Raw genomic sequence first — 25,268 nt, 5'->3', positions numbered from 1 at the left:
GCTTTATCCTTCCCAGAAGCTGCCATCACCATTGCCGATGCAATGTTCTCTACAATGGACTTGTCTCATTTGGTTTCTTTGCAGTCGTTTAGAAAAGCTGGTCGCGGGTTAGAGTTTAGAGTTAATATATATAAAAATATATATTGAGGTTAAATTACCTTTAAATATTTAATATGCACGAAAGGTACTGCTGTTTGTAAGTAACACAGGTTGGACAGGTAAATAATGTGTTACGAAAGTAATTGAGATTAAATATATGATAAAATGTGTTCGACACTTTTAAGATCAGTGATAGTTTAGAATTCAGTATTCTTCATTATTTATTCTTCACGGAAGAATAAATAAAATGGTTAAATTTAAACACGATAAATAAAATCGTGTTTAAATGGTTAAGTAAAAAATTTTATTAGCTCAAATATTAAAAGGTAGGCCATGTTCTCGACAAGAGAAGCACAATTATTTATGTTTTGTTTATATTTAAGCGAGGAGCAAAGAATTCATTAGAGTTTTTATTTGGTGATTGGTTACAAGTAAGAATTTTAATCTTAAAGTCTTTTAAAGACTTTCAAGACTTTAAAGTCTTTTAAAAGATCGTCGTGAGAGAACTCGGTCCTACCTGCTTTTCCCTTTCAAATATTTAACATGCAATCAAGATATTGCTCTCCGGAAATATGTCAGGTTGGGCAGGTAAGTAATGTGATGCGATGAGAAATTAAAAGCTAAAATAAACGAGAAAAGGTGTTCGATGCTTTGAGAGATTGATGTTTTCGCTTAGAATTGCCAATATTCTTCATCGATGGTACGTGTGTGTGCGGGAATATGTATAAGATAGTGTTGTTAATTTTTTTAGTTTATATATAAAGTTTTATGTAAAACAGTGTGAAATACGTAGTTCACTTGTAAAAAAGAGGTGGCTTTCAAGGAAAATGACTGTCGTATAACGGAGGGGTGACTCGTTAGGGAAGGTATTCTATAACAGCCTGTGTTGTGGCCTGGTGTTAGGGGAAGCAATGACACCTGGCTGTGTTGTGGCCTGGTGTTAGGGGAAGCAATGACACCTGGCTGTGTTGTGGCCTGGTGTTAGGGGAAGCAATGACACCTGGCTGTGTTGTGGCCTGGTGTTAGGGGAAGCAATGACACCTGGCTGTGTTGTGGCCTGGTGTTAGTGAAGCAATGACACCTGGCTGTGTTGTGGCCTGGTGTTAGGGGAAGCAATGACACCTGGCTGTGTTGTGGCCTGGTGTTAGGGGAAGCAATGACACCTGGCTGTGTTGTGGCCTGGTGTTAGTGAAGCAATGACACCAGGCTGTGTTGTGGCCTGGTGTTAGGGGAAGCAATGACACCTGGCTGTGTTGTGGCCTGGTGTTAGGGGAAGCAATGACACCTGGCTGTGTTGTGGCCTGGTGTTAGTGAAGCAATGACACCAGGCTGTGTTGTGGCCTGGTGTTAGGGGAAGCAATGACACCTGGCTGTGTTGTGGCCTGGTGTTTGTGAAGCAATGACACCTGGCTGTGCTTGTGAAGCAATGACACTTGGGGAAGGATTCATGAGCCTGTGTCAAGCAATGCTAAAGATCAACAGTTAAAACTTTCCCTAGCATTGCAACTACTGACTCTGTATTCGTTGCATTGCATGCTAACACACATGAACAGTCACCTGAAACCATTTGAGAAAATAATTAAAGTTTGATAAATTAATAGATCTATCAAACTTAAAAGTCGAGCCTCCTTTTGTGAATACAATAGGAATTTAGACATGTTTCCTCAGCTTAGTAGGAAATTGTGCATATACAATATAGAAGTGGCAAGTGAATTTCTAAAATACTATACGATAGTCCACATTCCCAACTGAAACAGCGCCATTTTTATTAAACATTAATAATTTACCTGTCATTTTAAAGAAGAACAATTAATTTAGCTTCTTACAGGCCGGTATTAGAGTTGAAAGTAACGGATTTATTCTTAAAAGACCTTAAAAGACTTGTTCTTAAGTTGTAAGCTAATTATTCTTAAGAAATATCCGTATTGGACAGCAAAAGCACACTGGACTTATAATGCCGTTAAAACTAAATAAGACAATAAGATCCTGAGCAGTACAGGCTAATCTGGTGGAAATTAAGCCGTTTATTATCACGAGAACTGAGCCTGACGATGCAGCAGCAGCAGGGGAAGCTAACCAAAAGCAAACTGAGTCAACATCTCAACTAGGATCTAAAAACTAGGCCGCAGGTGTCCAGCTCGAAGATAAATGGCGCACCTCATTACTCGTAGAGGCGGAGTGTCTATATAACCGGTCTCCTCTCCTACCCTTCACACATTCTCAGTGCTTTCTTGACCGCCTAGGTTAAGCTCCGGCTGCGTTCCGCCCGCCTCCGCTATGAGGTGAGCACCCCAGCTGCAAGTAATACTTGTAGCATCAAGTTTTTGGGTGTTCGTAGCTAAGCTGAACTAGATTAAGTTAGCTTAATTGTAAATGGTTAAGTTTTCTTCATTTGTCCAAAAATAGCTGTTGAATGGCATCGGGCATGAAAGAAAGAATGGCATCAGGGGCACCCTGATGATCCTGTTCAGCTAGCAGTAAATAGGCATCTGGGAGTTAGACAGCTGATACAGGCTGCTTCCTGGGGGGGGGGGGGGTAACAAAAAAGGTCATGAATGTGTGTGAGGAAGTGTGGACTCTGCAATCACAAATGTATCCAATAGGGTAGAGCGACGGTGTAGCTTTCTACTGATCCCCTGGCGTTTAGTTCCCGATCGTCCAAGTATTTGGTCACCATTCCTACCCTTTGTTTTATCTTAAATCCTTGTCTATATACCCCCTTCCAAGTGCTACATATTTGTAATGGATTAACATTTTCTCCTGACAATCACCTTTACCGTCAAAACTCAAATGTGGTTATTCTGCATTTAACGGAAGACTTGAGTTGCATGTATGTATGTATGGATAGATGAACCACAAACATTCTCTCTTGAGTGAAATACATGAACGATCGTGAAGTACATGTGGGAAAATTTGGTTTGTTGTCACGGGAATTATAAGCATAGGTAAGGCTATATGATACTATAGCTTCTATAGGAGGTCCGAAAAAGCAGAACACTCATACCCACACGTATATATAAACACCACCCCCTTGACGATCTGTGAAAAATACCCACTAGAGTATCCAATTCTTCTAAAAGATCTCCTCTAAACCTCTCCCCTACAGGTACAGCTTCGTGTTATCATGTCTCTAACCCTCTGCCCTCTCCTCTCCCTTACAGGTACAGCTTCGTGCTACTGGGTCTTCTGGCCTTCGTGTGTGCCACTTCAGGCTACGTCCTGGATGACCAGGACGACGCTCTCAGCGACACGGACGACCTTCCAGATGTGAACTTCGAAGACGAACAAAACGACGCTCTCAGAGACTTGGACGATCTTCCAGAACTGAACCTCTTAGAAGACGACCAAGACGACGCTCTCAGAGACTTGGACGATCTTCAAGAACTGAACCTCTTAGAAGACGACCAAGACGACGCTCTCAGAGACTTGGAAGATCTTCCAGAACTGAACCACTTAGAAGACGACCAAGACGACTCTCTCAGAGACTTGGAAGATCTTCCAGAACTGAACCACTTAGAAGACGACCAAGACGACGCTCTCAGCGTAAAGGACGACCTTCCAGAGGTAGCCAACCACGATGACGATCAACCAAAGAGGTAAAGTTCAAGTTGGGCCCATTATGCAGGTTGAAAACAGAGATGAACATAACAGGTTTAGAGTGGAAGTGATATCTAAACGAATAGACACTTTCACATGCGTAGTTATGTCCGGATAAACTAACTCACAGGTACGGATACACTTCTAACCTTACAAGATCCATCTCTGTATTCATAAATGCTCGACGTCTGCTTCTCTCTCTATTATCTATGGTAGTACCAGCCTAACATTCTGTTTGCTATTATATTAACAATCTTCATGAAAAAAACTCCCTCTATAAAAAACCTGGGACTTCTCCCCCTCTCCCAAGGCTGGGACCACTTTCTCCACCCAATTTTTATTGTTTAAAAAAAAGGTTATGAAAAGTAAAGTTTCTAACACGTTTCTAATGCTTGCAGGGCCATACCTGACAGACCTGGGGACAGCAAAATATTGGTCTGGCCACCCATATTTTGGCCAACCAAATTTACTTGGCCACCAGGATTTTGGCCAACCATAGCCCCCAGGCCAGGCCGTTAACTCAAAAGAGTCTTCTAGCCAAGTTGAAAGGGTACAAGATTCACCTTGACCTGATGAAACACCACACGGCTCGCTAGGGCAATCCATTCTCCCGATCGTCCACAATATATAAAATATATAGAAAGTGCGGATATCTGTGAGCTGCTTCTTTGCACAGTACATCGTATTTTGAATGTTAGGAGATAATAACGTACAAAATGAGAAGTAGTTCAGAGGACGGGCAACCTTCCTCTGAACTACGTCTCATTAAACCGTTCCACTCGCCTTAGAACCGAGTAAACAACTAGATCCAGCAGTTTCTAATCCTGCAGACTCCCTGGATCAAGCTGAATTACCGGATACACTCAAATAGATCAGGCTCATATGATAAAAGATATCCAGTCCTCAACGGTAAGAAGATTTTGGTAAAATTAAACAAAATGCAGAGAAAACCTGTCGAATGATACGAGCAAAAAATGAACCAATACCATCTCAAGCGGGAAGAATATCGGCCAGCTTGGTGATAATTACGAGCAAGTATAGAAATATTTAGAATAAGAATGTTGAGAATAACAACAATAACAAATTACTGATAACATTTTGAACAACAGGGACAAATAAACAAGAACATAACACCAATAGAAAACATTCACAACAAAGATATTAACAAGATAACAAGAACATAGCAAAACTAAAGCCAGCAAAGACAAAAACAACTGTAACCTCATGACTAATATCGATAACAAAAACGTACAATAATACGATCAACAGAAGGAATAATTCTGTGAAAGTCTTAGTCAAGTTATCTTGCACACATATTTTGTACATAAACATTGATGTTGATTTAAATAAAATTGTTTTTATGATACCAATGTCTTCATGACATGAAGCTTTCAGTTATTAGTGTGTGTCGAGAGGATATTGTTTAGTAAAGAATAACATTGCAAATATCTTTTATTAATTTACCTATTCAGTGAAAGATTTTGAGCGGAAGGCAAGAAATCAACCCGCTGCATGCCGCATTGTATTGAAATATAATGAGCATATCAGTCGTTAATTTTGTTAAATTTATAAAAGAAATTTCACTTTTTATATTTCTAATTTATTTGGCAATTCAAGAGATAGAATCTAGAGAGAAATTATCGATAATATCAAAGTTTTTAACAAATTATAAACCTTTAAGTTAAATCTTTAAGAGAGGAAGAGCGTATGTGTTTTTAAACAATATTACCCTCCTCTTTGCCTTACTCAACTGATCCATTACGGTTTATTACATTTTTAATAATGAAAACACTGAATAGTGTTCTATTAAACTGAGATTACTCAACTAATTTAATCTATTAAAACTAAGATGTGTCCAAAGCCGCCTTACGAGTCTTCGGAAGAAATTAAAAGAGATCATGAAAAGTATATCTTGATGTGAATGATGAGTATATCATCCTCAAGACTAAAATAGAACCGTCATCACCTCACCTATTGATCTAGCCAGCTAATGAGAATACAAGGCAAGATTACCAACTTCCCTCGAATAAGTGATTCATCTCTCTTATATATATATATATATATATATATATATATATATATATATATATATATATATATATATATATATATATTTATATATATATATATATATATATATATATTTATATATATATATTTATATATATATATATATATATATATATATTTATATATATATATTTATATATATATATATATATATATATATATATTTATATATATATTTATATATATATTTATATATATATTTATATATATATTTATATATATATATATATATATATTTATATATATATTTATATATATATATATATATATATTTATATATATATTTATATATATATATATATATATATTTATATATATATATATATATATATATATATATATATATATATATATATATATATATATATATATCACCCACAAATATATTTCATCTCATGAAATATATTTGTGGGCCAAGAGTCGCAGATCCTATAGAAACCCAAATGAACCGGTTATCTATTTTTCACTGTACTGTACTTTTCCCTGTTATGATTGGAACCTAGGGACCAGTGATTGAACCAAATGATTAATTTTTAAAAAATCTAATTAATTTTCGTATGAAAGAAATATAGGACATAAACAAGTAATATTGTATGCATAATTAACAAGCGCAATCTCCTCAAAATTATGACCTAATACATGATTAAGTAGCAAATATATATGCAGGAGATACCAAATTATTTTGGTCGGAAACTTTAATTTACAAATTCTTACGTGTGGCTCAAGGTATATGTTCCTACAAATGAGGTTTTATTCAACTTTAAACCTATTGTTGTTAAGCTCGATTAAAAAATACATGTTGTTTGTATTATAAATTTCTGTAATAAAACGTATATAAATTTTGGGAAAAGAACCAGAATTCATGAAATGCAAATTGAGTGAATATTTTGAGAATTTCCAATACCATCCCAACTAATAACTGAAGAACACCATTCCTCGCAACTCAGATGTACGGCACATTGTGCTTCACCATTCAGAAGTACACTGCACTTCGTCACTCATAAACACACTGTACCTCACCAATCAGAAGAACTTCACACCTCAGTAATTAATGCATCAGTACTGGCTCAAGTTTTACAAATTATTCCTAACAAATAATATCTGCATCGAAGTTGTGTTTTATTTTATTAATCTGTTCTAATAATTACGAAAACTTTGCCACGTGATGAATGCATATGAGGATAATAGTAATTTGTTTTCAACCTTCAAGTTAATACATATTTTTTAACTGAACACCAATGATAATATACAAGAAGACATAAACACACACATAAACGTGTAGCGGGGCTATTGACAATCAGCCGCTTCAGCGTTACATTAAATTATTATCAGAAAAATCGAGTTGACAGAATCATGTCACAATTTTGCCAAAACCTGAAACGAGTATAACCCATTCATGTCGCTGTGAATAAACTAGTACGACACGCTGATTATAACTGGGATGAACGTGCATTAGAGGAAACTCGTGTATAGCGGCCCCTGGCACCTCGATGTTGAATGCATGAAATTATCCAATATCCACAGGATGAGTATATAACTGTCCTCTGGTGTGACCTATCTCAATATCACCCACTACCAGCCAGCCTTCGTCTCCCGCTCCAGAGACTCTACAGGTCCAGCATGAGGTGAGTTTTCTCTGCTATGACTTAAGCTGTCCTACTAAAAATATATTAGAAACTTAGCTTACGAGTACTAGGGTACGTGCAGTTGGATTAAGAGTAGTAGTGTTACCTTTACTTGAAGTTGGACTAAACTGAGCTGTGTGAGGTTTATCTGTGATATAACAGAGATTAGCAGTGTCTGGTTTACGAGAGATTGACTGGCTTAAGACTGACAGACAGATAAAGACTAACTAGCAAGTATTTCTTGTAACTTTGCTTTCCTTGCGAACCGTGAGAGGAATTACGAATCACAATCTTTAGAACAAATACACGTCTTTCAATTATTTTGGTAACTCTACAAGAATTAAAACTGAAGATATTGGATTCCTCTGTGAACAGAGCAGCTGGAAGACTTGTAGGGAAAGGATATTATGCATAATAAAGAGGCCAGTATTATTTCCAGTAAAGGTATATGTGTAAATTTCAGAAATTAAAGTGAGAGTAGAAGTAATGGAAATCCGTTCTATTATAGGTTGCCCTAAACTGAACTAAATAATATGAATAAGCAGGTAATATTTGATGGTTTTATAACTAACGCTTTTGGATATTAATCCCAGTATCCAAATTGTCTTGTCAAAAAATTATTTTACGTTAATTTGTCTGGCTTAAAATATCTTTTAACGTCCCTCAGTTCATATCCGGCAACTTCATCATCTTTTCCTAAGCTCAAAACCCTAACTTTGTTGGGATTAAACTACATCTGTCAATATTTCTCTCCTTGGCGATATTGAGTTCATCTGGATTTATGTACCTCTGTATTTCAATATAATTTGTAAATTTGCAAATATCTTAAGTCGTTTTTGTATAAAATAAACAACAGAAGTCAGAGGATAGAGCCTTTAGAACACTCTGTTTTCATCAGTTTCCTTATGACCATAATTTTATTTGCTAACTCCGTTTCCTTTGAAATTACGAATACTAAATCCAATTTAATTAGTCCATTATATAAAAAATTTCCTATATGTTGTAAATACTTTTAATGAATAGCAATATCAAAGATTTTGTCCAGTTACAAAATCCAGTTAGTTAAGTCCAGTTACATAACATCACAATCTTTTTCCCTTCAAACTAATTTAAATATTATAAAAAGAAAATATGAGAGGTCTTTATGTATCTGATTATTTGAAGTTGTGTACGAATAGAATTTGAGATATTCAATCCACGCAATTTTAACACAATAGATGTCATGCTAATTGGCCGATATATCAACGCACGTAATATATATATATATATATATATACAACTTCTTAAAAATTGGTACAACATAGGCAACAGTCAGTGATTCCTATACTTTGTTAATTTCCTACCTCTTCCTAACATCCCGGAGGTACAGCTTCGTGTTATATCTCTCACCCTCTCGTCTCACCTCTTCCTCACAGGTACAGCTTCGTGTTATCATATCTCTCACCCCTCCCCCACAGGTACAGCTTCGTGTTATCATATCTCTCATCTTCTCTCCCCTCTCCCCCACAGGTACAGCTTCATGTTATCATATGTCTCACCCTCTCCTCTCACCTCACCCACAAGGTACAGCTTCGTGCTACTAGGTCTCCTGGCCTTCATGTTTGCCACTTCAGGCTACGTCCTGGAGAACCAGGACGACGCTCTCAGCGACACGGACGACCTTCCTGAAGAGGCTTTCTTTGAAGGCGTTCCAGTGGATAGGTAAGTAACCTTATGTACTTCCATTTGAGGATTGGGCTAAGTATTGGGTGAACTGGATTACGAGGTCGGTTATAAGTGGAGTTGAAATGATTGAAAGTGGGTACAAAACCAGTTATAACTGATTATAGGCTTGTAGCTCAACCTCTCAAAGATTATATGAAGCCTAACCTAATTGTTGTTTGGTGAACAAGGAGAGAAGCGCGAATCTGAGTAATCGGTTAAGGGAAACTGAACTAATGATCGAAAAGACCTGAGTAATCGGTTGAAAAAAGCTGAGAAATCGGTTAAGACAAACTTAAATTGGTTGAAGTGATTTCCAATGTGGATCAAACTCAAAGCTGAGGTGAAAAGGAGAATTAGCATTATATATATATATATATATATATATATATATATATATATATATATATATATATATATATATATATATATAAATAATGACCTTAAGCCTCCAGTTCACTTGCTATGTTACAGACGTAAATGGTACTCAGGCGGTGAATAGGAATTCATGACTGATGAGCCGGTTTTAATAAGGGATTGATCGGAGAGATTAACAACACTTTCTGGTATTTCTAAATTTGATGATGTTCAAGTTAGCGATGGTGGGTTGGTGTGGCTTGCTGAGAGCAAGCCAGTGACAACAGGGTTCCCAGCAAGAGGATTAGTGACAACAGATCCTCCTGCTGGGAACAAGATCCCAGCAAGAGGATCCTGTTTCCTAGTTATCTGCTGTGAGTCCCCAGAAGATAACACTAAGTATACACATTAAGGTGTGGAATTATCTATCACTTCCCTACTGTATTCTTGAATACTTACTGTTCACAAGACACATAAAACTGATTAAGATAAAGATATTTCTATAAATTTGTTCCTCAGAATTCTTCTCAAGTATATTATTTGTCTCAAGAAATAATCTCTGCGGCTTTTAACCTTTTTCTTCTCTGGCCTCCCACAGGATGCGCGTCGACGACACCATGGTTGATAACTGCACCACTAAACCCACCTCTAATCCCACCACCAAGCCCACCACTAAACCCACTACCAAACCAACCACTAAACCCACCACTAAACCCACCACTAAACCCACTACCAAACCCACCACTAAACACACAACCAAACCCACCACTAAACACTCAACCAAACCCACCACTAAACCCACTACCAAACCCACCACTAAACTCACTACCAAACCCACCACTAAATACACAACCAAACCCACCACTAAACCCACCACTAAACACACAACCAAACCCACCACTAAACACACAACCAACCCCACCACTAAACCCACAACCAAACCCACAACCAAACCCACCACTTAACCCACTAAAGAAACTTCAATCAAGATCACTACTAATTCCAGTACAATCACCATTTAATTAACCATCCACCACATTTAATTCTACAAGAGCAACGAAACCAGCAAAGTACATCCAAAATTACCAATAAAACTTAATGTGGTGTTGACCCATCTGCCACTAAAAATATTGTATTAAATAAGAAGCAAATAAGAAGATTTTCACCTCAATTCATTTAAGCTTAAAACTTTTCACCTAATTAAAAAAAAAGTATAAATATATTTTAACATTAGCTGAAATTAGCAGATAAGTTAATAACTATTAATTTGAATATAAAAAAAAAGAGTATTGACGCAAAAACAACAAAAAATACTTTGGAAAAAAAAAGAAATGTTAAAATCTGCATAATTATAAATGAACAAAAAAACAAAAACAAATATTGACAAAGACATGAATAGCTACTCCAACAAGACCAGCAAAAATAACATGAACATATGTTAATGAGAACAAGAACAAAATCAAAAACCTAAATAACATGACCACGAAGAACAAAATTACCAAAATAAGTAAACACACAAACAAGAGCACAAGATTTAAGTAAAACAAACGAACAATAAACCAACAACTACACCAAATAACTAGAAGGGAAACAATCAATCCCACAAACAATTATGATCATAATCAATTGTTGTTTACGTTGAGTCTTGGAAAGTTAATAATATATATTCTAGAAAAATATATTTTTATTATTGATTAAAGATTATTGTATTTGATTATTGATTATTGTATTAGAGATATATATGTCTGCAAATAATGTTCAGCTTTATTATTTTTATTGTTTCAAGAAGATTCGCTTGTAAACGTTGCAATATAAGATGACTTTTATTTACCAGAAAATATCCTTCCACAAATAGGAGGGAAAGAAAGAGAGAGAGAGAGAGCTCCGGCACAGTTCTCTACGGGCTCATCCCGTTCCTTATATGATTGTTACCTAATGTTGTGAATAAATAAATGCTATTCCTATTGATGCATATAACAGATTCATGAAACAAGTGGGTCTCTAGGTTTCAACAGAGCTGAGGAAGGAATACAGCTCTTGCAGTTTCACCAAGATCCTTATAAGATTGTTGCCTATGTGATAGTTTCAAAGTACATTCTCATGAAATGAATGAGTCTCTAGAAGCAGGCTTCAGAAGAGCTGAGATAGGATAACAGTTCTTGCTTGTAGTGTCTAAGTACGTCATCTGATTGCCCTTATGAACCCCCCTAGTCTTAGTTTAAAAAAGAGAGAGAGAGAGAGGGACAGAGAGTGAGAGACAGAAAATGAGCGGGAAAGACATGCAGAGAGAGAAGGGGATGTTTGAGAAAGATAAGGAGAGAGTGGTGGGGAGAATGGTGGTGAGAGGGAGAAGGAGGGAGACGGGTGAGAGAGGAGACAGGTGTGAGGGAAGGGCTGAAAGAGAGAAGGGTGAGAGGGAGGGGAGAAAGGTGAGTGGGGATAGGTGAAGAGAGATGAGAGTGCATGTGAAATTATATAATATAATTAATTATAATATTTATATTACGTACTTCATCGGATACCCAGTAGTTCCCCGGTTGACTAATAATTTGCCCCACGTAAGTGCTGGGAGCCCGCACAGTGCAACTCTCCCATAAGAACACGTATTTTGGCATGCTTTCTGCTCATGAACTTCGTAAAGTTCATTAATGTGAGCGTGGGAGCTCACCCCCAAGTCCCTTATGACCCTCCTTGAACACCAACCAGTTACCCTGCAAAGTTTTTTTTAGGCTAGCCCAAAGTATCTCGTCTACAACTTTGGGGAGATATTCTCTTCTCTATTTGATATACTGTAATACCTGGACTCCCCATCTAAACAATATATACTGAATTGTGTTTTCAAATATGTGGAAAATATAATTAAATGATAAACTCTATGGACCTGGCCCGGAACATTTGATTTTCATAAACTTGGTTTTGCTTGGGGGACTGAACCAGATCCCAACGATGACCATTCCAAATATACCCACCAGTCACCCTGCAAAGTTTGGTGAGCCCCCAAACGTTTAGACTCCAACCTTCGACAAACATCCTCTTTTATACAAATATGAACCAACGTCTAAACCTAACGATTATTTTGGGAATCATTCCAAAATATCGACTAAATTTTCGTGTGAAAGACATATAGGACATATCAAAGTAATATTTAATGCATAATTAACAAGCCACAAACACCTAATATTTATGACATAATTTACGACTAACTATAAAATTCATTTATACAATGGCATGAAATAAGTTTAATCAGAAATGTTAACAATATTGAATTGTGGCAAGATGGACTTTCAGACAAAAATAAAAATTTGACTTTCAGCGAAAAGCCTAGTTCAAATTATGTTTAAATTATTTCTATTATAAATTGCTGTAATAAAATATACGTTAATTTTAGAAACAGTAACAGATACCAAAAACAAAAAAATGCTTTTAAATGCTTCGAGGCATTAATGCCAACCAAATTAAGAGCAGAAGCACACCTTTCTTCCCCCCCTGCCTCTTAAGAACAACATATTACCAGACAACCCTCTAGCAATAATCTCGCATTTTGTATCCATTACATAATTGAAAACAGAATATTTTAAATAAGCACAAAGTCAATTCAACTCATTTTTTCAGTGTCTTAATTTGTCATTTACCAAGCATGTCTATGTATATACTATTGAATGACATATACATCATTAATTTCATATTTTTTATTGCATTCATCTACAAGCATTTTCATTGGTTAATGGGAACAATTTCCACTCATGCCATTGATGGGATAAATTTTCATTTTGCTATTCAGCTTAATTATTTTATTATATTACTCCTAGATACTATATCGATCTCATTCTCCGAGACTAAGTTGTTTAAAACTAATAATTTGTATTTCTGCCATCATTTTGTGCGTATTTTATAACGATTTTCACCTTTACGCTTCCAAATTTGAAGCTCACGTACAAGCATTTTGCACTGCAATAAGAGAAACTACTCATTGCCCATTCATGAACATTATTCCATCATGAACTTTATTCATGAACATATTCCATTCATTTTCAATCACTCTTGTTTTTATAACATCTACTCCAGTCAACTCTTTTATGACACTTTCCCCTTTATATTTTATTCGCACATAAATCAAGCACATTGCATCTTACTCTTACCCTCAAACTTTGATACTTCCGGTTTGCTCTGTTCGAGCTTTTACCTGAATACCAATTCGAAACTGTCTTTGCTTTCTGTGGCTAGGACAGCTGTGGGCGCCAATGTTCGAGACAATTTTTGCACCACCGTGGTATGGATAGAGGTCCCATAATGCCTATGTGAAAAAGTTACTTTCGTGTCATGTAAAATAAATTTTAAGTCCTATCTTGACGTTCTTTTCTTTAAGTCAGTTTAGACTATGCAGTTCAGTTTTTGACCACAGAGTGAAAATAAACATAAATATCATTGCGGGTGCTCAAATATTTGCTTAAACATCAATGATTTTGTGATACGATTATATGGTCTTTGTGATTTTAATGTTCCTGATTATTTCTTCATTGATCAAATACAATGTATTTTAATCTTGAGTTCGTTGTCATTCTGTATTATATTAATGTTCTTATAATTTTTCACATGCAGTGGTTACACATGCATTATACACATGCACGAATGTGTATAATGTTTCATATAATAACAGCTATTCTTTGCTCTCTACCTTAATGCTAATACGCAGTTTTAAACTGAACACGAGAGATGAAGAGCAGGAAGAAATAAGGACAGCACTCACACTCACACACACACTTGTCGTGGGGACATATGACTGCTTGACGCTCAAGCGTCACACTTTATCATTAACAGAAAATTGAGAAAACGGAAGAATTGTACAATTTTGCCAAAATCTGAAACGATTAACCAACTTATGTCGCTGATAATAAACTAATACGAAGCACGAAATATAATTGGGATGAACCTGCATTAGGGGAAAAACTTGACCTTATCGTATGTGAAGCGGCTTATGGCACCTAGAGGTTAAGTACATCAAATTATCCAATATACATGTGAAGAGTATATAAGTGTCCTCTGGTGCAACTTGTCTCATTACCACCCACTACCAGCCAGCCTTCGTCTAGTACTCCAGAGGCTCAGCTCCATCATGAGGTGAGAGTCTCTCTGCTAGGACTTAAGCTGACTTCAGCAAATGGATATTAGCAACTCAGCTTAGGCGTGCAAGGTTTACGTGCTGTTGTTCTAAGCTTATTAGTGCCAGGTGTACTACATTAAACTGTGTGAGGTTTATCTGTGGTAGTTCCCAGATTATCTATTAAAAAGTTTATTCTTTTTTAATTACAAATTCATTGTAAATCCCAGGTTTACAATGAAATTAGGTACAAATATAACGTTCATGCAAAAAAAGGGGTAAAGAACGACAAGGAGGACTCCGCGGGGTCTTATAATATATGCAAAAGTAACATTCAACACCGTTCAGCAGAGCTATAAATAGGCCAGACGAGATTGAAACTGACCTAACTACAGCTGCGTGGGACACCTGCTGTACACCATGCCCTTAAAGTTAAACGCCTGCACACTATAACCCCATGTGAGAAAGCTAAAATATTGTTGTTATGGTAAGTTTCTTTAACATATACTCTAACAACTTTAATAAACATGGAACGTCGAAATTGTACGTCAATTTACGTTTTTTTGCGTTCGAAAGCGTGTTCTGTTTCTGATAATGACATTGTCTACGTGCTTTCTATTGTTATTATATACCCTCTTTTGTATAGTTAATGTGCTGTAATTCTTATGTAAAAATCCCAATTGTCAAAGAACAAAGGTTTATAAATGAACAAAATTATGTAAATAGAACCTTAGATTTGATTGAATAAATTCACCCTCTCCTCTCACCTCTCCCCCATAGGTACAGCTTCGTGTTATCATATCTCTCACCCTCTCCTCTCCCCCACAGGTACAACTTCGCGCTGCTGGGTCTCCTGGCCTTTGTGTGTGCCACTTCAGGCTTCGTCCTGAAGAAACAGAACGACGCTCTCAGTGACAAGGACGACCTAACAGAGGGGGACATACATGAAGTCATTCCAGTGTTTGGGTACGCAACCTTACGTATTTCTTGTTCAGAACTGGGCTGAATATGGGTTGAGAAAAGTTGAGAAATCGATTGAGGATAATTCTTGGGGAGCCTTGAACCTTGGGGTGGCTATATCTGTTACTCTAATAATCTCAACCCTACATTTGGGTGAGCATATATGACAAGAGCGATAATAGTGTTCCTAGCAGCAGGACTTGTGACAACTAGTTCCCAGCAGACAAGGTTCGTATGCAAATTAAGGTATTGGATTACCTGTTACTGCCCCGATAACGTGCTTGACTATCAACTCTTCCTAAGCGTGATAAGGATCGCTGTCGTGTTCTCCAGCAAATATTCGTCGTGTAGGACAAGTTTTTTTCTTGCGTCTTTAAACATTATTTTACTTTTACCTTGAACAGGATGCGTGTCGATGACAACACCACTGAACCCACTACCGAAGCCTCCACCGAGGCCTCCACCGAGGCCTTCACCGAAGCTACCACCGAAGCTACCACCGAAGCTACCACCGAAGCTACCACCGAGGCCTCCACCGAAGCCCCCACCGAAGCCACCACCGAAGTCACAACTGAAGCCCCCACCGAAGCCCCCATCGAAGTCACCACTGAAGCCCCCACCGAAGCCACAACTGAAGCCACAACTGAAGCCACCACCGAAGTCACAACTGAAGCCAGTAAAGAAGCCACGACTGAAGCAACAACTGAAGCCACCATCGAAGCCACAACAGAAGCTCCCATTGAAGCCACCAACGAAGCTACCACCGAAACCATCACCGGAGTCATAACTGAAGCTCCTATCGAAGCCCCCACCGAAACCACCCCCGAAACCACCACAGAAGCCACCACAGAAGCCACCGCAGAAGCCACAACTGGAGCTAACACAGAAGCCATCACTGAAGCAACTGAAGCCACCACCGAAGCCACAACTGGAGCTAACACAGAAGCCATCACTGAAGCCACCACCGAAGCCAACACCGAAGCCGCCACCGAAGCCACCACTGAACCCACCAGCGAAGCCACAACTGAACTCACCACCGAAGCCACAACTGAAGCCACCACCGAAGCCACCACCGAAGCCACAACTGAAGCCGCCACCGAAGCCACCACTGAACCCACCATCGAAGCCACCACCGAAGCAACAAATGAAGCCACCGCCGAAGCCACAACTGAAGCCACCACCGAAGCCACCACTGAAGCCACAACTGAAGCCACCACCGAAGCCACCACCGAAGCAACAACTGAAGTCACCACCGAAGCCATAACTGAAGCCACCACCGAAGCAACAACTGAAGCCGCCACCGAAGCCACCACCGAAGCCCCAACTGAAGCCACCACCGAAGCCACCAATGAAGCCACCACCGAAGCAACAACTGAAGCCACCACCGAAGCCACCACCGAAGCAACAACTGAAGCCACCACCGAAGCAACAACTGAAGCCACCTCCGAAGCCACCACCGAAGCGACAACTGAAGCCACCACCGAAGCAACAACTGAAGCCACCACCGAAGCAACAACTGAAGCCACCACCGTAGCAACAACTGAAGCCACCACCGAAGCAACAACTGAAGCCACCACCAAAGCCACCACTGAAGCCACCACCGAAGCAACAAGTGAAGCCACCACCGAAGCAACAAGTGAAGCCACCACCGAAGCAACAACCGAAGCCACCACCGAAGCAACAACTGAAGCCACCACCGAAGCAACAACTGAAGCCACCACCGAAGCCACCACCGAAGCAACAACTGAAGCCACCACCGAAGCCACCACCGAAGCCACCACCGAAGCAACAACTGAAGCCACCACCGAAGCAACAACTGAAGCCACCACCGAAGCAACAACTGAAGCCACCACCGAAGCCACCACCGAAGCAACAACTGAAGCCACCACCAAAGCCACCACCGAAGCCACCACCGAAGCAACAAGTGAAGCCACCACCGAAGCAACAAGTGAAGCCACCACCGAAGCAACAACTGAAGCCACCACCGAAGCAACAACTGAAGCCACCACCGAAGCCACCACCGAAGCAACTGAAGCCACCACCGAAGCAACAACTGAAGCCACCACCGAAGCAACAACTGAAGCCACCACCGAAGCAACAACTGAAGCCACCACCGAAGCAACAACTGAAGCCACCACCGAAGCCAACACCGAAGCAACAATTGAAGCCGCCACCGAAGCAACAACTGAAGCCACCACCGAAGCCACCACCGAAGCCACCAATGAAGCCACCACCGAAGCAACAACTGAAGCCACCACCGAAGCAACAAATGAAGCCACCACCGAAGCAACAACTGAAGCCACCACCGAAGCAACAACTGAAGCCACCACCGAAGCAACAACTGAAGCCACCACCGAAGCCACCACCGAAGCAACAACTGAAGCCACCACCGAAGCCACAACTGAAGCCGCCACCGAAACCACCACTGAACCCACCACCGAAACAACAAATGAAGCCACCACCGAAGCAACAACTGAAGCCACCACCGAAGCCACAACTGAAGCCGCCACCGAAGCCACCACTGAACCCACTACCGAAGCCACCACCGAAGCAACAACTGAAGTCACCACCGAAGCCACAACTGAAGCCACCACCGAAGCCACCACCGAAGCAACAACTGAAGCCACCACCGAAGCAACAACTGAAGCCACCTCCGAAGCCACCACCGAAGCGACAACTGAAGCCACCACCGAAGCAACAACTGAAGCCACCACCGAAGCAACAACTGAAGCCACCACCGTAGCAACAACTGAAGCCACCACCGAAGCAACAACTGAAGCCACCACCAAAGCCACCACCGAAGCCACCACCGAAGCAACAAGTGAAGCCACCACCGAAGCAACAAGTGAAGCCACCACCGAAGCAACAACCGAAGCCACCACCGAAGCAACAACTGAAGCCACCACCGAAGCAACAACTGAAGCCACCACCGAAGCCACCACCGAAGCAACAACTGAAGCCACCACCGAAGCCACCACCGAAGCAACAACTGAAGCCACCACCGAAGCCACCACCGAGGCCACCACCGAAGCCACCACCGAAGCAACAACTGAAGCCACCACCGAAGCAACAACTGAAGCCACCACCGAAGCAACAACTGAAGCCACCACCGAAGCCACCACCGAAGCAACAACTGAAGCCACCACCAAAGCCACCACCGAAGCCACCACCGAAGCAACAAGTGAAGCCACCACCGAAGCAACAAGTGAAGCCACCACCGAAGCAACAAGTGAAGCCACCACCGAAGCAACAACTGAAGCCACCACCGAAGCAACAACTGAAGCCACCACCGAAGCAACAACTGAAGCCACCACCGAAGCAACTGAAGCCACCACCGAAGCAACAACTGAAGCCACCACCGAAGCAACAACTGAAGCCACCACCGAAGCAACAACTGAAGCCACCACCGAAGCCAACACCGAAGCAACAATTGAAGCCGCCACCGAAGCAACAACTGAAGCCACCACCGAAGCCACCACCGAAGCCACCAATGAAGCCACCACCGAAGCCACCACCGAAGCAACAACTGAAGCCACCACCGAAGCAACAACTGAAGCCACCACCGAAGCAACAACTGAAGCCACCACCGAAGCAACAACTGAAGCCACCACCGAAGCAACAACTGAAGCCACCACCGAAGCCACCACCGAAGCAACAACTGAAGCCACCACCGAAGCCACAACTGAAGCCGCCACCGAAACCACCACTGAACCCACCACCGAAGCAACAAATGAAGCCACCACCGAAGCAACAACTGAAGCCACCACCGAAGCCACAACTGAAGCCGCCACCGAAGCCACCACTGAACCCACTACCGAAGCCACCACCGAAGCAACAACTGAAGTCACCACCGAAGCCACAACTGAAGCCACCACCGAAGCCACCACCGAAGCCACAACTGCAGCCGCCACCAAAGCCACCACTGAACCCACCACCGAAGCAACAACTGAAGCCACCACCGAAGCCACCACTGAAGCCACCACCGAAGCAACAACTGAAGCCACCACCGAAGCCACCAGCGAAGCAACAACTGAAGCCACCACCGAAGCCACCACCGAAGCCACAACTGAAGCCGCCACCGAAACCACCACTGAACCCACCACCGAAGCAACAACTGAAGCCACCACCGAAGCAACAACTGAACCCACCACCGAAGCAACAACTGAAGCCACCAACGAAGCAACAACTGAAGCCACCACCGAAGCAACAACTGAAGCCACCACCGAAGCCACCACCGAAGCAACAACTGAAGCCACCACCGAAGCACCAACTGAAGCCACCACCGAAGCCACCACCGAAGCAACAACTGAAGCCACCACCAAAGCCACCACCGAAGCCACAACTGAAGCCGCCACCGAAACCACCACTGAACCCACCACCGAAGCAACAACTGAAGCCACCACCGAAGCAACAACTGAAGCCACCACCGAAGCCACCACCGAAGCCACCACCGAAGCAACAACTGAAGCCACCACCGAAGCCACAACTGAAGCCGCCACCGAAACCACCACTGAACCCACCACCGAAGCAACAACTGAAGCCACCACCGAAGCAACAACTGAAGCCACCACCGAAGCCACAACTGAAGCCACCACCGAAGTCACCACAGAAGCCACAACTGAAGCCACCACCGAAGCCACCACTGAAGCCACCACCGAAGCCACAACTGAAGCCGCCACCGAAGCCACCACTGAACCCACCACCGAAGCAACAACTGAAGCCACCACCGAAGCCACCACCGAAGCCACCACTGAAGCCACCACCGAAGCAACAACTGAAGCCACCACCGAAGCCACCACCGAAGCAACAACTGAAGCCACCACCGAAGCCACCACCGAAACCACCACTGAACCCACCACCGAAGCAACAACTGAACACACCACCGAAGCCACAACTGAAGCCGCCACCGAAGCCACCACTGAACCCACTACCGAAGCCACCACCGAAGCAACAACTGAAGTCACCACCGAAGCCACACCTGAAGCCACCACCGAAGCCACAACTGAAGCCACCACTGAAGCCACTACCGAAGCCACAATTGAAGCCGCCACCGAAGCCACCACTGAACCCACCACCGAAGCCGCCACCGAAGCCACCACCGAAGCAACATCTGAAGCCACCACCGATGCCACAACTGAAGCCACCACCGAAGCCACAACTGAAGCCACCACCGAAGCCACCACCGAAGCAGCACCTGAAGTCACCACCGAAGCCACAACTGAAGCCACCACCGAAGCAACAACTGAAGCCACAACTGAAGCCACCACCGAGGCCTCCACCGAAGTCACCACTGAAACCACCACCGAAGCCACCACCGAAGCAACAACTGAAGCCACCACGGAAGACACAAATGAAGCCACCACCGAAGCCACCACCGAGGCCTCCACCGAAGCCACCACTGAAACCACAACTGAAGCCACCACAGAACCCACCACCAAATCCATCACTGAAGCCACCACAGAAGCCACCACTGAAGCCATCACCGAAGCCACCACCGAAGCAACAACTGAAGCCACAAATGAAGCCACCACCGAAGCCACAACCGAAGCCATAACTGAAGCTACCACTGAAGCCACCACAGAAGCTCCCACCGAAGCTACCACCGAAAATACTACAGAAGCTACAACTGAAGCTCCCACGGAAGCTACCACAGAAGCTTCCACAGAAGCCACAACCGAAGCCACCACCGAAGCCACCACTGAAGCCACAACTGAAGCCACCACTGAAGCCACAACTGAAGCGACCACCGAAGCCACAACTGAAGCGACCACCGAAGCCACCACTGAAGCCAAAACCGAAGCCACAACTGAAGCCACCAACAAAGTCACCACCGATGCCATCAACGAAGCCACCACCGAAGCCATCAACGAAGCATCAACTGAAGCCACCACCGAAGCCACCAATGAAGCCACCACCGAAGCCACAACTGAAGCCACAACCGAAGCTACAAACGAAGCATCAACTGAAGCCACCACCGAAGCCACAACTGAAGCCACATCTGAAGCCACTACCGAAGCCACAAACGAAGCATCAACTGAAGCCACCACTGAAGCCACAACTGAAGCCACCACCGAAGCCACAACTGAAGCCTCCACCGAAGCCAAAACTGAAGCCACCACCGAAGCCATAACTGAAGCGACCACCGAAGCCTCTACCGAAGCCATAACTGAAGCTCCCGTTGAAGCTACCACCGAAGTCACCACAGAAGCCCCCACCGAAGCCCTCACTGAAGCAACCACCGAAACCACCACAGAAGCTCCGACCGAAGCCACCACAAAAGCCACTACTGTACCAACGAAAAAACCCTCCAGTACACCCACCAAAAAACACACCTCCAAATATACCACCAAACCCACCACCAAACATGCCACCAAACATGCCACCAAACCCACCACCAAACACACCACCAAACATGCCACCAAACCCACCACCAAACACACCACCAAACATGCCACCAAACCCACCACCAAACACACCACCAAACATGCCACCAAACCCACCACCAAACATGCCACCAAACATGCCACCAAACACACCACCAAACATACCCCCAAACATGCCACCAAACACACCACCAAACATGCCACCAAACATGCCACCAAACACACCACCAAACATACCCCTAAACACACCACCAAACACACCACCAAACATACCACCAAACACACCACCAAACATACCACCAAACACACCACCAAACACACCACCAAACATACCCCTAAACACACCACCAAACACACCACCAAACACACCACCAAACATACCCCTAAACACACCACCAAACATACCACCAAACACATTACCAAACATACCCCTAAACACACCACCAAACATACCCCTAAACACACCACCAAACATGCTACCAAACACACCACCAAACATACCCCTAAACACACCACCAAACATACCACTAAACACACCACCAAACATACCACTAAACACACCACCAAACATGCTACCAAACCCACCACCAAACACCGGAGCCACCCCCGAAGCCACCACAAAAGCAACCACTGAAGCCACAACTAAAGCCACAACTGAAGCCACAACTGAAGATGCAACAGTAGCCCCCACCGAAGCCAGTACCGAAGCCACCACAGAACCCACTACCGAAGCCACCACCGAAGCCCCCACCGAAACCACAACTGAAGCCACCACCGAAACCACAACTGAAGCCACCACCGAAACCACAACTGAAGCCACCACCGAAGTCACCACAAAATGCACCACCGAAACCACCACTATACCAACCACAAAACACACCAGTAAACCTACCACTAAACCCACCACCAAACATACCACCAAACATACCACCAAACACACCACCAAACACACCACCAAATACACCACCAAACACACCACCAAACACACCATGAAACCCACTTGAAAACGCACCATGAAACCCACTTGAAAACGCACCATGAAACTAATCACCTAGCACACCACCAAATCTATTACAAAATAAAGTACTGAACCTGCAACCAAATTTACCACTGACCCCCATCTATCCCTCTAAACTCAACCACAACCACATCCCTGATAAAAGCACAACCACATCCCTGATAAAAGCACAACCACATCCCTGATAAAACCACAGACACATCCCTGATAAAACCAAAAACAAGCCAGCTTAAACAACATTGGCCTGACTTCAGTAAGACTCATAATGCCTGGTTAGCAATCTATATCTTTGTGACAGTATAGTTCCTTCAACATTCCAAATATCGAGATGGGGTCCTCCTTGCTTTCTCTGCTGGTTAATTATTTTATTCTATCCATTTGACCTGCTACACAATTCTATAAATATATATCACTCATTCTTAAGTTGTATTTCCAAACAAGTAAGTTGATATTTCTGGATAAGCAGGAGGGTCCAGAGATAAACAATTGTCCTGGATAAACAAAACAAAAAGAGGTGATTGTGTTGAATGCACGATTCCCTTCAGACACAACGATGTCATTCATTTGGAGATTATTTCGTCGAGTGTGAGTGAATTATTTTGTAGAGTGCAGTCTCCAGGCTGGAGACTGCAATGAGTGCAAGGATTAACTCTCAATGAACGCTCTCAGCATTTTCCTACATTCACAAATAAGCTTTCATAGGTCAGCATTTTGTAGGCCTCATAGTTCACATCCATACAAACGTAATAGACAGTATATAACTGCTGAATTACTTTTGATCAGGTATGAGAATGATCAAAATTCACTCATAATGACAGTTGTTCTGACTTTCAGGACTCTGATAGTATGAGAAAAATGTGCAAGTGGGTCTTTTTGCGGATATAATATGTTCCTGATGCTTGAATGAATACTTTACCAGAATCTGTGGATAGTAATTTTAGCTCACAGACAGACGAACTTGCTACTCTCTAGCTCACAGACTGACAAACTTGCTACTCTCTAGCTCACAGACTGACGAACTTGCTACTCTCTAGCTCACAGACAGACGAACTTGCTACTCTCTAGCTCACAGACTGACGAATTTGTAACTCTTTAGCTCAAAGATAGATGAATTTGCTACTCTCTAACACACGGATAGACGAATTTGATTCCCTGCACCAGAACACTAAGGTATTTGTTCCTGACTGTTCATAATTCGAACAGCAAACCGAATCATCTCAGAGAGAGAAGCTATCCCTCACATATTCCATGCCACAGAGTTGTTAATTATCGTATAATTTTATTAAGTGTATGATCAAGTTGAACTCTATGTTATAACATCCTGAGACAACACTTTTGTTGGATTATTTATTGTGTAACTTTTATAATAAATATACGATAACCAAATCCTTTGTTTTACTCGCAAGGTAAACCTACATTCACTAAGTCTTTGTATTAGTCAACATCTCCCACTGGTTTTATCAAGAGTTTTATATATAAGAAAATTGCACGAATACCAATTTCCAACACCAACTACATACTAAAATTCAATGCAAGATCCTGAGCATAACCCATATTTTTTGTTCTTTTCAAATATGTAACTTAAGCACACACAGTTTTCTTTATTGTCAATTACAATAGACCCCTGGGAGAAGGGGAGACAATTGATGGGCTGACTACAAACACGGATCAAGTCTGCCTGAGACTTCAATTCCGTTTTACGCTGCCAACCACAGGGAAGCAGTTAAGAACAAGGAGTGAACTGAGCAATTCGTATACATTTATCTCTATAGCCACTAAAACATTGGGTTTTCTCATAGAACTGGATTCAAGGCCGATTGTCACTAATCAGAGATCCAAGGGCACCCAATTTTCTGTTCCAGCGCCTCAATTAAAATTTTGTAACGTTTCTGGGAAGTCGCAAAATATTTTTTGGGTAAACTGCAGTTTTATTTCGAAATATTTTTTCAAGACGTATCAAGAAATTTATAGATAAATTTCCTATTGCTGGAAATCAGTTCCTGGAAGTACCTGTCTTGTCTAATAATGCCTTAATCCTCCTCACTCATTTATCTCGATTTCAACTTAAAAAGCATCCAGGATATAAGAAAATATCTTCAATTTCATTTACTTTCACATGAGTAAGTTGAGTTTATTTATTTCTTCCTTCCACGTTATAATGACTCTGGGTATCAAGGTTTTTACGTGTAAATATACTTTTTATTCAGGAATTATTGTTTAAACTTAGGGATTTTATATAAGTTAGCTTCAATTAGGATCTAGTTTTTGCATCCTCCAAGACACTCATAGAAGCTGTATTGTGTGGGAGAACGTCTCGCAAGGAGAAGAATTTGTTTTGGTTCCGAGTTGAGAAATGTCAA

General features: G+C 41.9%; 2 protein-coding genes across 2 annotated transcripts; both read left to right on the top strand.

Annotated features, from left to right (window-relative positions):
• Nucleotides 1-7,348: 7,348 nt before the first annotated feature.
• LOC138356479 (uncharacterized) lies at nt 7,349-11,189 on the top strand. Its single transcript, XM_069312641.1, has 3 exons — nt 7,349-7,391; nt 8,955-9,092; nt 10,048-11,189. The coding sequence occupies exons 1-3, from the start codon at nt 7,387-7,389 to the stop codon at nt 10,412-10,414; spliced, it is 510 nt and encodes a 169-aa protein (XP_069168742.1). The 5' UTR covers nt 7,349-7,386; the 3' UTR covers nt 10,415-11,189.
• A 3,373-nt stretch (nt 11,190-14,562) lies between these two features.
• On the top strand, nt 14,563-24,782 carry LOC123773577 (fap1 adhesin-like). Its single transcript, XM_069312559.1, has 4 exons — nt 14,563-14,567; nt 15,376-15,513; nt 15,912-21,795; nt 24,708-24,782. The coding sequence occupies exons 1-4, from the start codon at nt 14,563-14,565 to the stop codon at nt 24,780-24,782; spliced, it is 6,102 nt and encodes a 2,033-aa protein (XP_069168660.1).
• Nucleotides 24,783-25,268: the final 486 nt, after the last annotated feature.

Source organism: Procambarus clarkii, chromosome 72 (assembly GCF_040958095.1).
Source record: "Procambarus clarkii isolate CNS0578487 chromosome 72, FALCON_Pclarkii_2.0, whole genome shotgun sequence".
NCBI classification, from domain to species: domain Eukaryota; kingdom Metazoa; phylum Arthropoda; class Malacostraca; order Decapoda; family Cambaridae; genus Procambarus; species Procambarus clarkii.
Note: the sequence above shows the minus strand (reverse complement) of the source record. Positions and strands in the feature narration are given on the sequence as shown.